Source organism: Monodelphis domestica, chromosome 6, assembly GCF_027887165.1.
Source record: "Monodelphis domestica isolate mMonDom1 chromosome 6, mMonDom1.pri, whole genome shotgun sequence".
Classification (NCBI taxonomy): Eukaryota; Metazoa; Chordata; class Mammalia; order Didelphimorphia; family Didelphidae; genus Monodelphis; species Monodelphis domestica.
The window spans coordinates 134900420-134916410 of NC_077232.1; the positions used below are offsets into that span (position 1 = coordinate 134900420).

Consider the following 15991-nt stretch of genomic DNA (forward strand, 5'->3'; position numbering starts at 1 on the left):
CAAAAATTGATGTAACCTGCCTAGACAAATACAAAATCTCATTTAATCTTCAATGGAATTAAGTGAATCAAAGAATTATGTCAATAACTTCAGGACTGACTATTCAATATTTCAGTTGCATTTTGCCAACAGTTGTCTCTCCTTTAGCTCTCATCATAAAAAATGAGGAAATTCAAGAACTAGATGAAATAATATAAAAGAATAAGGACATGTCTTTCTTTCATTTTCTGCTTATACTAGGCAACCAAAATCATGAACAATATCATTTATAATTATATATCCACCATGCTCAGAGTAAAGTTGAGATATAAAGCTTAAGTAAGAGTTAGACCCTTCCACTCAAGAGCTTATAGGTAAAATGAGAAGGATAAGACACAACAGAGAGGGATCTAATAGAGTTGCATGTATGCTCATTTTGTTTCAAATACATGCAAGAAATATATAGAATAAATGCAATATAATCTATTAAGACAAATAACTAGTAAATTTAGTGGTTCTCAAAAAGATGGAATGAAGGAAGCCAGAGAAGCTTAGACAAAAATAAATAAGTAAAAAGAGATTTTTGGGTTTCAGAAATGCTTAGTGCAAGACACAGATATAGGAGATGGAATGTCCGGGGAACATTACATAGACCAGTGTATCTGGATCATAGAGTGTATGGAGGGGAATAAAATATAAATAATGGAAAATCAGGAAAAGAGTAAGTTACAAGCAACTTTATATCTGAACATGGAGTCAATGAGAGAAATCTGAAGTTTTGATTGGGATTTTAAGGTGACAGAACTAATCTTCAGATAAATCACTTTGGCAGCTGAGTGGGGGATTACAGTGGAAAGACATGTGAACAAAGGAAATCAATTACAATGCTTTTTCAATAGTCCAAGTGAGAAGTTTGGAATACCTAAACAAATGGAGGATCAGTACAAGGACATAGACATATATGAGGAGCTATGAACATAGGAGAAAAAAAAAGATATCCAAAGGAAAAAAAGAGCTGGATTTTTACCTAGTACAAAACAGGGAACCAAGAAAGTTTTTTGAACAGAGGAGAAGGCTAACATAATGAAATTTATGCACAATAAGGATTATTCTGACAATCACATGAAGGTTGATTGTACAAAATAAGAACTAGTAAAACAGGAAAACTAAAGTAAAATATAAACCAAAAACACATGTAATTATTTGAATAGGTTGTAATTAGGATCTGCAATAGAATGAGAGTAATGTGTAGGGAGAGGAAGGCAGCAATATTATGAAGGTGAAACAAATGTGGATAATACATTGGGAAACAAATGTATGAGAAGGCAAAAGTCAAAGATAACTTGAAGTTAAAGTTATGTGAAAAAAAGGTGAGTAATTATGGGACCACAAACAGAAAATGTAAGATCATAATGAGCAGTAGTTTTAGAATGAAAGATAGAAAATAATAATGTTAGTCTAGATAAGTTTTAGCTGTCAATAGCACATTTAGGTGGGATGTCCCAAAACAAGGATAGACCTAAGTATGTATGTAAGTTCAGGAGGAAAAAAATCATGATGAGATACAAATTAAATTATTTTTATTTTTTTACAAACATTCATATATGTGTAAATATATGTATATATGTAAAACAAGTTTTAATATTATATATATGTGTATATATAAATACATATTTATATATACATATATATATATATATATATATACACACATACACCATTGTTGGGTTTACCAAGGTCATTAAGAGATCAAATATGGCAGTCAGTAATCAAAGAAACAATCACAAATTTCAATCAATCTTTACAACTAGTGGCAGCCATTACAAACACAAGATGCTCTCAAATACATACTGTGGAAAAGACAAGGGAAAATAGTGGAGTGGATATTGCAGGTCCAAGAAGATGAAGATGAACCACTAAGTGAACTTTTGAGATGGTCTGAGTTTTGACGTCAGGAACGAAGAGCCAATTCAAAAACAATACAGAATAAAAAACAGTAATGACATGTACTGGATATAGGAAAGAACAATATAAATGGGTTTATTGAGACTGACTAAAAAGAGTGGTTTTCTTAAAGTAATGAAATATTGAAAGAGCAGTTTAAAGGGATTTCATTTTCATATTATTTGTTTAATATAATATTGGTGGTGGTAGTCTTTTATGGATAGTCATAAGGAAAATATTTATAAATCTTCTCCTTTCTATGCTCAGTAGAAAACATTAAACAAATGCTTATGTAGGAGATAAAGAGATAAATATATCTCTGCTTTGTAAAATATTACATATATTTTTAATAAAATTGTATACACATTTAAATATATATGTATATATACATACCTAGCTATATATCATTTGTATTTTACTGGTTGGTCCATCATGTCAGCATGAGTATAAATTGACAGAATTAATATTTTAAGTATATTAAATGTGTAATATAAACATAAAAACCATAGAAACCCAGATTAAAATGTAGTTGTTCTATTATAAAGTATATAATATCCAAAGGAATAAGGTAACTTAACATTTCTGACATTGACTTAAGAATCAGACATCTTGGAAAATACCATTCATTTTAATTAATAAAGTATTTTTAATGAGGATTATTCTAGACTACTGATTGTAATGATTCATTTATAATTCTTCAAGTGGCATAGTATTTGCAATTCCTCAAACTTCTATGGTCAGTTTGTCAAGGGAAAGAAAAATCATTGACTGAAACCTGACCAAGTCTTATGAACATGCAAAATACATCCATAAGATGTAATATAATACTACTACTACTAATATATAGTAATGATAGTTGTAGTAGTATTACTGGTACTATTAATAGTAATACTATAGACTTAGTGTGTTAAAAATAATAATTTACATAGTATCTGAAATATGTGGGTAATATTGTTGTTAAGTTTGTAGACTTAGTATATCAAGGTTAGATGATTACTTGATTTGCCTAATAGGGAATTGGGCCAGCAGGCCTTTCTAGGCCCAGAACACTATCTGACTCAGACAAATGTTTATAAACATCAAATATAGGGTTTATTATTTTTCAAATGAATGAGGATGGGAGGTCTAGGATCCAAGGCATCCCTAAGTCTTGTAATGGAGAAAGTTTGTTGGTGGTAAAAGAAAGGATCTAGGACAGACAGCTGATGTTTAAGGTTGGCTCAGAAATAAGAGAGGGGGTTTGGAGATTTCCCCCCTTCAGCCATCCCTCCTCAACTATGGCTGCTCTCATAGATTGGCTCTTGTCCCCCTCTACTACTAAAGTCAAAATGCTTTCCTCCCTCTTTTCCACTCACACTTGATTCAAATGTGGGAAAGGATAGCCACTTTAATATAAATTAATTCAATTACGGTAATACAAATTAATGGCTGGCAGGGAAAAGGCTGGGAAAGGAAAATAGGAAAAAGGGGGTCCCTTCTCTAACTACACCTTTCCCTCCCTCAAGTTTGGGGAACTCAGGCTTTGGCAACCTGAGCCCCCTGAGAGATAGTCAGGTTGAATGACCCTGGGTTTATCCCCTTGGCCACAGTTCAGACCCAGGGTAACAGGAGATGAGGTAAAATCTGACAGAGACTCAAAATGTCTTTTCTCAGGTTTCTCTTCAGTAGTATTTGCAATTGGGAAATGTTGAAGGGAAGAATTTCCAGTCACTAACAGAAAAAAGGTGAGTAATTCTCAGGAGAAAGTCTTAACCAGTCCTCTCTCTTCAGCTTCTCAAAACTGAGAGACCAACTGCTTTTCAGAAGGAACCTTCTGCTACTCCAGATTCCAGCCTCCTGGGGCCACTCCCCGAAAGAGGAGAAAGATTCAGCCTGGCAATCTTCCCTTAGTGCCAGCCTCTGTCACACTATGAATTCTGGATTCTCCTCCCCCCTTTTCTTATGATTCTTCAAAGAACTGTCTTCAAAGTCTTCTGTCTACCTATGTCTACACTATTTTTCTATAAATTCCACTATATGGTATTAACATGGAATCTAGAAGTCCTCAGTTTATTTAGTTTGGAGGTAGAAACCCCAGGTTTTGACCTTGTCACAGGAGAGTTTTCTCCCTGAGGGAAGGTCCTTCTTCACTGGTCTCAGGCTAACAATAGGCATCCTGGTAGTTTGGGTGACAATAGCTAATCCCATCAGAAGTTAAGTATCTCTTTTGTCCAAATGGCTTCTCTCTTTAGGCTAAAGTCCTTTACCAAGGTAGCCAAGCCTTAGGCTGGGTCTTTCCCTTTTGTGTCCATTGTAAAGCATCAGCTCCTCCCTGTTATTCCTGTCTAGAACTCCTTTTTCCTTTCCAAACATTGTAAATTCAATCAACTGTCCCTCTCATCCTCAGCCCCCACATTTTACCTAGAAAGGTATTTAAGCTCCCCAACTTTAATGGCTCTTTGGAATTGTCATTCTTTATATTTGGCATTCCCAGAGGTCAGTGAACAGAGTGGCCAGAGTTCAATCCTCAGACTCTGTGCAGTCCGGTGTGACATGGAGCTCTGTGTGGAGGCCTACTATCACTGATCCCTTTTACACTTTATTAAAGAGTGATTTTGACTATTTAATAGTTCTGTGTTTTTTCACAGTCAAAAATAGCTATCTGTTCTGATTAGTCCTCACAAATAATGCTTGGATAAGTTTGTAGTTTATCAGAATAGCATCTTTGAACTCTTGATGAATTCACCCTCTTTCACCTGGGCCCAAGATGGCTTCAGGCCTTTCCCATAGACAGGTTTACTGGTTTGCCAGCAGTTCTATTAACAGAGGTTAGGAAACACACTCAGGACTCAGGACCACAGTTGGATGATAAAATTGGGAGACAAAGTTGATAGAATCTCACACCAGGATACTAGGACAGCAGGAATGGTAGCTTTAGTTCCACCCAGAACAGGTAGGCAACCTCCCACTTGGCTCAGACAGGAACAAGCCACAGAAAGTTACCTCTTCAAGCTCTCCCACGACAGGAACCAACCACCCTCAACTGCCCCAGTGTCTCTCTCTTATATCTTCCCCACACTCTAGAATTAAGCCCTTATAGTTCTATGAAGTGTGGCAAGTCATCTTTGTAAACTTACATCTGCTCTCTGTTTGCAAAGCTTTTCTTTCCTTTTCCTCATTACATATATTAAGGTTTAAAAAGTTCTTCACATGGAAGCTGAGACCTACTTCAAGACTCCATTTCAATGACATATTAACATCAAATTGTCTTGAGTGCCAATGCTCCCAGTTAAAGGTTAATTCCTTTGAGTAAAATGATGACTTTTCTGAAAGGTCCCTTTTTTATTTATTTTAAGGAAATATCACTATAATACCAGTGTCTAAATATTTTAAAACAATCAAAACCAGAATACATATAGTCTAAGAAAGGGATAGGTAAATAAGAATGAGAATCAAGAATAAAAGGGTATTAGATTAGAACTGGAAGGAAATGTAAAGAAACATCTCTTCCTCCTCCATCAGTTTATATATGGAATAAAAATGAAGCCAAGATCATTTAAATTTTCAAAGATATAAGAGATGGAGATACTATAGACTAACATTTTCTCCTTCTAAATTTTGTTTAGTAGAAGTATACAATGGAACAGCCATAACATAATATTGACCATGATATGATTATTCTGGACTACAAAAATGCAAATGACTTGATCTTATTTTTCTTTATAGCCTTCAAAATAGATATTCCAGTAGAAGAGACTTCCTTTCCCTTCCTATTTTAGATACATAACCAGCATTCAGCATGAATGACAGCTGGTTTGACATTTTTGATTTTCCTTATTCTTGAGGATTTAGCAAATTATTTTTTGTGTTAAATACCCATGTAGGGGGCATCTAGGCAGCTAAGAAGATTAAGAGCCAGGACCAGAGATTGGAGGGCTGGGTTGAAATCTATCCTCAGACACTTCCTAGCTATGAGACTCTTGGGTGTTGGGTGAGTCACTTAACATCCTTTGCCTAGCCCTGTCAACTCTACTGCCTTGGAATCAATGCACCTTATTGAAACTAAGATGGAAGGTAAGGATTTTAAAAAATATAATTTAATAATGTAGTAATTTAGTAATTAGTAATAAAGTAAATGTAGTAACGCAAATTTCATTTTAAACACAAAGACATTGATAAATAAAGCAACTCTTTCTCTTTCTCAAATACTCATACATACATACACTCACACAACCTCCGCAACCCCCCCTTTTTTGTGGAAAGAGGTTTTTCTTTGAGATATGGCCTTTGAGAGTTCATATCCCACATTCTTTATTTACTACCATTATAATATTTAGTAAGTCTCCTAATGTCTTCGGGCCTTCATAGTGATACCAGAAAAATGATAAAATTTTCTTAAGATGTTCACCCAAAACAGCATATCATTGTTCAGCTTTTCAAATATAGCTGAGATACTGAAAACAATAAAAAAAACTTAGTTGCTTTTTTCCTTGAAATTATAACACCCTGAGGCAAGAAACCACTTAACTAGTTACAAATTACTTAAAAAAATACATTACTTTAGGAACTTCATTCAAGATTGATTTCATTAAAAGCTATTTCTCACTCTTCCTATTAATTTATGACTTACCATATTGATTGGATCAACAGGTCCAATGCTGTTAACATAAACATCAGTTTCAATTATTGTGGGTCTCACTGAAAAATAATAACAACAAAAATAGTCACAGATATGATCAGTTGGGTAGGGTTTAAAATTCAAACTAGTGACAGAAAATTATTTAATTGCACAAAATAGGTCCAAGTAAATAAGTTTTCATTAAGGAATCATGTAAGATCTTTCCACTTACTGTCAGCTCTAGATTCTAATATTATAAATTTGTACAACTTGATAATAGGAAAGAAAAGAAAGATTGAAAGAAAGGAGAAAAGAGAGTAGAAAACAAATTTAAAAATCAAAATTAAACATCTAAGTGATGCAATTGTGAAATAGATCACATTGATAAATCAATACATTTGAAAGAGACCTTAGAGGTCACTTGATCTAATACCTATATAATGTAGAAATCTCTATGATAATTTCCCTGACAGCAGATAGTCTAGGTTCTCTCTGCCTGAATGCATCTAATGGCAGGGAGTTGATTGCCTCAAGTCAATCCATCTTAATGTTAGACAGCTGATAGAAAATTCTTCCCTCTATTGAGGTGAAATCTTAAAATTATTAGTCCTAGTTCTGCCCCTGATGAGATAAAAGGTAAAAAGACTAAATCTAATGCATTTTATGTATTACAAGATTTCAAATAATTGCATACATAGTGTCACTACTTTCTGCTAAATTTCCTATGTTCAGATTAAATTACCTTTGTTTTCTTCAATTGTTAAATTTAATGGATATGAAAAAAAATCATTAAAATAATGGCATAATATTTTTCCATTGATTATAGGGCAGCCAGACCATTTGGTCTCAAATGCTGCAACCCTAAATGTTTTTCTTGAGAAAGTGGAAATGGCACAAAAGAAAATAAAGATGTAACAATATCATAATGAGATTGAAGAATCCAATTCCCAGTGAATGTAGCTTTAAAAAAAAAAATCAAATGCTAAAGGTCTGGGAAAACAAACAACATCAAAAACTTCTTAATTAATTCTTTATTGGAAAAAAATTGACTACCTACATTTACACTTATCAATTCATATGACTACTTTCTCATCACTACATTGAAAAAAAAATCTATGTCTAAGGCAGAATGGTAGGAGTAGAGTACAGGGATGAGAAATCAAAAGAATTGGGTTCTGCTGGGCTTTGACTCTATTAACATTGTATCTCACTATGGTAAACTAGTCAACTGAAATCTCATCACCATGCAGATTGACTCTGCTTTTAATACTCAAAAACATTCTCAGCTTGCCTTTCCCTACTAATTAGAGTGCTGGAGATGGAAAAATAAGCTCCTCACAAAGGCATTCTTTATAGAGGGCTCAGTACCTTCCAAGAGTAGTTAGCTGCTGCCATGGATAGAGTGGCTGGCCAAAAGGTCAGGAAGATTTATTTTCCTGATTATAAGCCTGACCTCATTAGATTATTAGCTGTTGGACCCTGGAGAAGTCATTAACCCAGTTTCCCTCATTTCCCCATTTGTAAAATGATCTGCAGAAGGAAATATTAGACTATTCCAATAATTTTGCCTAGAAAACCACAAACGGGGTTACAAAGAGTTGAAGAAAAGTGAAAATAACTGAAAAACAAAATGTGCCACACACTGTGCTAAGTACTCTTAGGGCAGCTAGATGCTACAGTGGGTAGACTACTAGGCTTAGTCAGGAAGACTTCTTCCTAAGTTCAAATGTGGCCTCAGTTATTGACTAGCTATGTGACCATGGGTCACACCTAACCTTGTTTGCCTTAGCTTTATCATCCATAATATGAGCTGGAAAAGGAAATGTCAAAACATTCCTTTTCTCTTTGCCAAGAAAACCATAAATGGAGTCAAAAAGAGTCAAATATGACCAAAAATTATCATCATCATTAGTATTTTCACATAATTCTCCATCTCCCATTAATATGTCTTCTTGGTTTTGACTCGACAAATATGTTCCATGCTCTAGTGCTTCCCCAGCACACAATTTTCAAATTCATTTTTAATTGTTAACTAATAAACTTGAATGCAGAGATTTTCTTTCTTTTTCTGATTTGTAACTCTAGTATTTAGTATCATGCATAGCACATAGTAGATATTTAATAAATGCTTATTTAATTGTATTCAATTATCTAAAGGGAAATGGGATTCTCATGGTAGACGCAAGTAATATATAACATAGTAGTGATCAAGATTTGCAAAAGTCACAAGTATGTCACTGGATATTCATCATTGCCAGAAGAATTGGACCAGACATGCCAGGAAAGAGGGATAACTAATTTTATTATTATTTGTATTTATTTTGTTAAGACTATATAATAATTAATAAATTTCCATTTGTGCCATCCTAAGTGTATTATTACTCTTTAGTCATGATCAATTTTGTAAAACTTCTTGTCAATGGCATTATTATTTAAGAAAAAATGATTTTCTACATTGAAATTATCAATGATATGTATATATATGTATGTGTGTTTGCATTTATTCCAAAAGATCAAATTTAAGGATATTTATCAGATGCACCAAGTAAACATAAAAAACAATAAGTAAAGACAAATCCCTCTGTTAATTCCCTTTTTATTACAAATTTTTAAGAGAAATAACTTTTAGGTGTGCCAATGTTTTAACCTTAATGATTTTACAAAGTTAGTAATGGAACTTTAGTATTTGACATCAAAAGGCCAAATTTGTCCTCTGTAAAATTCACCTCACTGGGTGATACAAAGCCCTTTGGGAAGCTCAACAAGTCTCTTCTATGAAATTCTAATTCATCACATCTAACTTGTTCCTTCGCTGCAGAAACAGAAAGTATCTCTGTTAAATCAATTCAATCTGTATCATTTAAAAAGTAATATAGTCAATAGGGACAACCAATACACACCAAAGAATGATAAACACAGATTCCTCTGAGCTATTTCACTTTGTTGAGGTCAATAAGTGTGTATGTTTGCTAGTAGTAGTTATATAGTATCTACTATGAGTAAGGCACTATGTTAATACAGTACAGATATGATCACTTTTGATCCTCACAATGACCATGGTAGTAGGTGGTATTATCTTCTCTATAACTGAGGAAACTGGGCTAGACATAGATTAGAGCCTGGAACATTGTAGATACTTGACAAATGTTTGTTGATTGGAATTGACATTCTCAGGATCACACAAGTAGTGAATGAGGTTTGATTTGAAATCAGGTCTTCCTGACTCTAGGCCGGACATTCTATCCATTTTGCTACCTATTCCTATATATACATATATACATGTATATACAACACAATATATAACCTGTATATATATGGTGGAGTAAAAAGTAGAATCCTCTTATGGCATTGTAATATGTCTTCTTCCTTCTCCTTGAACTCTCAAGCTCTCTATAACCAGTTCAATGATGGTCCAAGACAGAGAAAGGTGCCCCAAGATATTTTTAACATTTCTATAAGAGTTTTAAATTTTAAGCTTTCTTCAAAATTCTACAAATTTAGGTAGTACAAGTATTTCAAAAATAATTTCACAGATGGGGAATCAGAGAGTATTTTAGTACTCCCTGGGATATATACATTGCTATATGATATTATGTTATTAGACAAGATGAAATTCACAAAAAAAGGAGAAAATTATAAGTATCAAGATAAATGGAGGCAGATAAGTTTGGGAAAGGGATTCATCATATTTTTCGACACTGATTTTCTTATCAACTCAGTCTAAGACATATAAAAACAAATTAGAAATTGGCAGGCATTGGATGAGGCAAGATCTTTGAAATAATGTTTCATCTCTTCTTTTATAGCCCAAGGGGCTATAAAAATGTTGGTTTCCTTTGACCTAGAAAATACATTACTAGATTTGAATTCCAAAGAGATCAAAGAAAAAGGACCAATATATAGATCAATAATTATAGCAGCTTTTTTATAATGGAAAAAATTATCAATTGGTAAATGGCTGACCAAGTTTTGGTATATGATTGTGTGGAATACTATTGTGCCATAAGAAATGATGAGCAGAATGGTTTCAGAAGAACCAGAGTTAAATCAGTTATTCCAAATTGAAGTAGCAGAACCAAGAGAGTAACAGCATAGAGTAACCCCGTAACAAGAATATTTAATTAGGATCCAAGAAAATTCCACAGAACTCATTATGAAAAATACTAGCCATTCTCAGAGAGAGAGAATTGATGGACTATGGGCCAAGATTAAAGCATACATTTTTTCCACTTTGTTTCCTATGATTTTTTTGAACATGTAACATGAAAATATGTTTTGCATGATTTCACATTTTTAATGGCCTAATATTGCTTCCTTCTCAATAGGTACAAGAGGGTCTGAAGTGAAGGAGGAAATCTATGACTCAAAAATTGTAAAGAATTCATGACAATGATGAATAAATATCTTTTTACAAATAGAAAAAAAGATAAAACAGTATATATAGAGGGTGGGGAAATAGACATGTCTGTCACATTAATAAAAGTGAAATTTGAATTTATTTTGTTAGATGGGCTTTTAAAACACTGCTTACTAATATATACCAGCATGAATGAATGCAGAAAAATAGATAATTGCTCAATGATTGCAATTTTATTACAATCCATTATTTATATCCTAAATATAACCCATTTTTGTCAAGATTAATAGACAGGAGATTTTAAAAATCCTGAAAATATAGTATAACTAGATTTAAACAACATATTTGTCAAAATCTTTACAGATGAGTTAAAAATATCATAAATGATAGTTTGGGAGCTAGACAGAACACATCAATTTTTTATACCCAACCTTCTTTTTATAACCATGTGATACAACTTGCCCAATATGAAACAAGCAGTATATTTGAGTAGATATGGGATTCAAATGCAAATTCCCCAATTCAAAAATCAATCATTCTTTCTATTCCACTAATATTACAGTGAAATGGTTTCTGAAAAGACTGGACAACCCAACCACAAAACAAAACTGAATTATGAATGAATTACTATCATGTTTTAAAGAGATTTTCTAAGACATATTTCAAAACCCTATATTTTGCCCTGTTCTGGTTGAAGGCATGGATGGCATGTTTATCAGATTTATAAAATTAAAGGATAGATAGTTATTATATTAGAATGGATAACTTAGATTTAAGCTTACTATTTTTGTATCAATTGAATTAAATATGAAGTCCCTCATTTCATTAAAAAGGATAATAGCTGAAAAGATGTAACTAAAGTATCAATATGCAAAATAATTGACTCAATATTGTCATCAGTCAGTAGTTGCAAAATAGTCAAAGATATTTTAAAAGAAAATAAATGTTTGTGAACTTCTACTATCATAATTTAAAATAATTTTAAAAAGAGCTTCCATTTTATCATATATACACATAAAATACATATTTAAGCCATGAAAATTTAACCATGTAAATTTTTTTTGTAGAATGATTAAAATGTTATGATGATAAAATAAGCTTACCTCCTATATCAGGTCGAAGTTTGTTATCATAGCCTTGAAGCAAAGAATTCAATATGTGTGTGACATCACCTTCATGTATCTTTGGTGCTAATACCCAAGTTTTGTTCATTGTTAAATCCTCATCATCTTCATCTTCTGCTTTGTCCACACTAAATAAGAAATTTAAAAAATATGAAAAATGAAACTAAACATAAATATTTCTATTATTTTAAAATGTATTTAAAGTAATACTATGAATTAATGATTTCTAAACCAATCTCTTTCCATGTCACTCAATTTAGAATTAAAATATGAAACCTAACTCAAGAATACAATGTGGAATGAATAAAAAATAAGCAACAAATGACCATCGGTAAATTGAAAATAAAGCCTGAGAGAAAAGATCTAAAAGATTATGCTGAAATAATCTATTTAACAATCATATCTATAGAAAAGGATGAGGAAATATGACTCAAAAAAGTTTAATATAATTGCCTGAAATTATACATATGTATTTCTTCATTCCATGTGAGAATAAGTGCATTGCAAAAACAAAATCCGTGAAAATAGATTGATGGAGATAGAAATATATAATTAAGTATTATAAATAGTCCTTGTTGCTTAAGTTTTGATTTGATATAAAAGTGGATTTTTAGATCTGCAAAGGCCATTAAAATATTAGATAGCAAATTAGATTCCCAACTTATTTCACAGATGAGTAAATCATGCAAATGGAATTTTCAAGAAATCTCACTGTTATAAATATAATAAGAAGGACAATGACTCTTTTCAACTTATTTTATTATTTGGTATGTTGGGAGAGGCCCATAAAATAGAGGAGTTTAAAGTTTCAGGGATCATTAGTTTGGGAATGGGAATGTGGATAAGAATTATTGTTGGGCTTCCTGTTTGGCAAAAATAAGAACCAAGTGTCAAAAAAGAAACGAACGGCAACAAAAACCTTTATAATTTTTTTCCTGAATTTAAGGATAAACTTAACATCAGGACTAATAGAAAATAAATCCATATTATGACCAATAGCGGATAAATCCATGTAATGAAATAGATTTCCTTTTTATTTAACTACAAAAGCATAAAATTTCATCTTTTGCATAATTTATTGAGTAAAATGAATTTTACCTTGATTATAAGAAGAATGTTATAGCTTTATCTTTCAAATAGGCAGATTTCTGTGGCTACCACTTTCCTGGAAATTTGTATAAAATGCATAAAAATAACTCATACTTAACCATTTAAACAACAATAAGAAAAAACATATTCTGTACCAATCAAGTCAAGTAAAAATGATTTATTAAGAAATCTACTATGTACCAGGAACTCAGGATACAAAGAAAGTGAACAAAAAGTACTTCCTGCCTTCCCGAAGCTCACAATCTAATGGCAGCCAATACATCTGGATAAGCACTACATATATATATATACATATACATATATATATATATATGATAAACTGGGTATAATCTTTGAAGGAAAGCACTAAGTTTAAAAGGAAATGGAAAAACTTTCTTATAGAAATTGGGATTTTGCTAAGGGAAATCCAGGCAAACAGAAAGCAAAGGTAATAAGGGAGAAAATTCCAGTCATGGAGGGCAGCTAGGAAAATAAAAGAAATCAAGAGATGGAGTACATTGCATGAGGAACAGCAAGAACAAGACCTGATTTGGAAAATCATAGAATACATGGAGAAGATTAAGATACAAGAGGTCTGGAAATATCAAAAGAAGCCTGCTTATGTATGATCTAGACACTTGGGAAAGTATCTACAATATATAATTAGATGGGGAGTTTTATGTGAAGCCTTTTTTAATATAACCAAATATGAAAAGAATATTTTATTTTTATTATATAAAATTATTCTATTGGTTATGTGATATTAGACGCATAAACATAAACAAAATTTAAATTACTTAAATGACCAAATACAAGTATTTATCATCCATAATTCCAGATACTGGAATTCCAAATACTGAAGCTCAAGCATGCTTATCACCTCTTTAGAGAGGTGTTATAGTCTAAAAATACCTAGAATAAGACATATTTTCATTTTGTGTTAAAGCTCAAAATATATATGTACACAATAATATAATAGACATATTTGTTATTCCCAAATTTCCCTTTATATATTCTTTTACCCAAAGGTATATGCATGTTCCTTCTCCCATTAAAATGTAAATTCCTTAAAGCCAAAGAATGAATTTTTGCCTTCTTTTGTATTTCCCCCAGGATCACAGTGTTTGGCATACAACATATGATTAATAATTACTTGCTCATTGACTGCAATGTTAAAGATGAAGTACTTCAGGAATTTGCACAAAATGAGGGACTATCTAACAATCACAAAGTTATCCTGGTTTATAAGCAGAGCATTAATGGATATGAAGAGCAGAGCTGAAAAGAAATAATATCACAGGAACAACTAGTAAAAGAAGAAAAAGAAAATAAGACAGATATGTTTAAAAATAGGGAGGCAGGAGGGCCATTGACTCTAGTATAATCTTGGACCAGAAAATTCTGGCTGATATCACATCCTGAAGGAATGAAGAAAACTTCCAAAAAAAGGTCTGTTTTTTACTCAATTTCTCTTCTTAGTGCTTACTGCTTAATCAGACAGAGCTTTCAAAAGTCTTTTTTATTTGGGAAAATATACTATTTTCTTGCCCCCTAATACTATAATATCTCCCTTCTAAAGGATGCAGAAAATAAATGATACATTATAGAAATACATACACACACAAATGTACATGTCTGTGTATGATGACAGATACTATATTTCTCATCTTCTTTCTCCAGATAATAGTATTTGTTTTCTCTAGATGTTTCTCATATAAAATGGTTTTAATGTCTTCGATATAGGTCATACTCCAATGACTGTCCTCTTGATTGTCAATGATCATCCTAAAACAAAGCATCACAGATAACAACATATTCCACAGGTCCGGCTGTGTCCATTACACAGTACAATGGGACTAGAATTTTTCTTCTTGACACTATTATTGCATTTTAAAATTATGTCATACTAACTTTTGGCAGTCACATCATCTCACAGAGGCAACTAATAACAATCTTTAAATATGTATCCTATTCTATAACAACACATATATATGCCTTCTTTAATATAAGTATGAAATTTTAAATTTCACACAAATAATATCAGAATTTTGAGAAAATTCAGAGATCACCTTAAATCCATCTCTACAATTTTTGAAATACCTCTTTCCAAAACATTTTTTGCTCTTTACTTGAATTCCCCATGTTTCAGGAACTATATGCTTCTCTTTTTTCAGTTGAAAATCACAACTGCATTTTTTTTCTGCTGTATTGAATTACTGACTCATACTGAGCTCACAATCAACCACAATTCTCAGATATTTAATTGAGTACATTCCTAAATTTTGCAACCCAGAATTAGGACTTCATTTATATCATTATTGAATTTTAAATTATTAGATTCAACCTAATATTGTAGCTTATTGAAGTCTTTTTATTTTTAAGATTTCCATTCTTCCTTCTTAAATCACAGTTATCCTTTGTGGCATCATTTCCTTCAAAAAATTATAACCATGCCATTTCTATCTTCATCAATTTTTTTTGTTTTGTTTTGTTTTTAATTTTAATATTCAATAGGGCAGAGTTTAGAACAATGTTCACTAAGATACTCTTCTCCATTTTGCCTTTAATCTATTAGGTAACACTTCTAGGCCTGTTAGTTGATTGTATATTTACTTGCTCTCCAAGAAAGCAAGACCAATGTTGTCATGCATCTTTTGAATTCAAAATACATAATTCACATTTCCCTAAATTATTCATTTCAATATTTTGGGAAATTTCCAAAAGTTTTCCTTATACTCAGAAATCTATGCTTTTATTTCCCTAATCTAGCCATTCTGCCAAAAAAAAAAGAAAAAAGAAGGTTTGTTAGTATAGCAGTATTACTTATTTTTAGTGGACTAATATCTTTTTTTTTATAACCTCAAATATTGGTCACAAGATATCATCTTAAAATGCAGACCG

At 32.0% G+C, this 15991-nt stretch overlaps 1 protein-coding gene across 3 annotated transcripts in view; it reads right to left on the reverse strand.

Moving 5' to 3' along the window:
• The window catches only part of GABRG1 (gamma-aminobutyric acid type A receptor subunit gamma1), a 120863-nt gene that overhangs the window by 78477 nt on the left and 26395 nt on the right, over positions 1 to 15991 (reverse strand). For all 3 annotated transcript variants that reach the window (XM_007496495.3, XM_056802582.1, XM_056802581.1), the window contains exons 2-3: positions 11981 to 12129; positions 6533 to 6600 (exon numbers count right to left, since the gene is read on the reverse strand). In XM_007496495.3, the coding sequence (XP_007496557.1) occupies positions 6533 to 6600; positions 11981 to 12129 (217 nt within the window). The remainder of the gene's footprint in view (positions 1 to 6532; positions 6601 to 11980; positions 12130 to 15991) is intronic.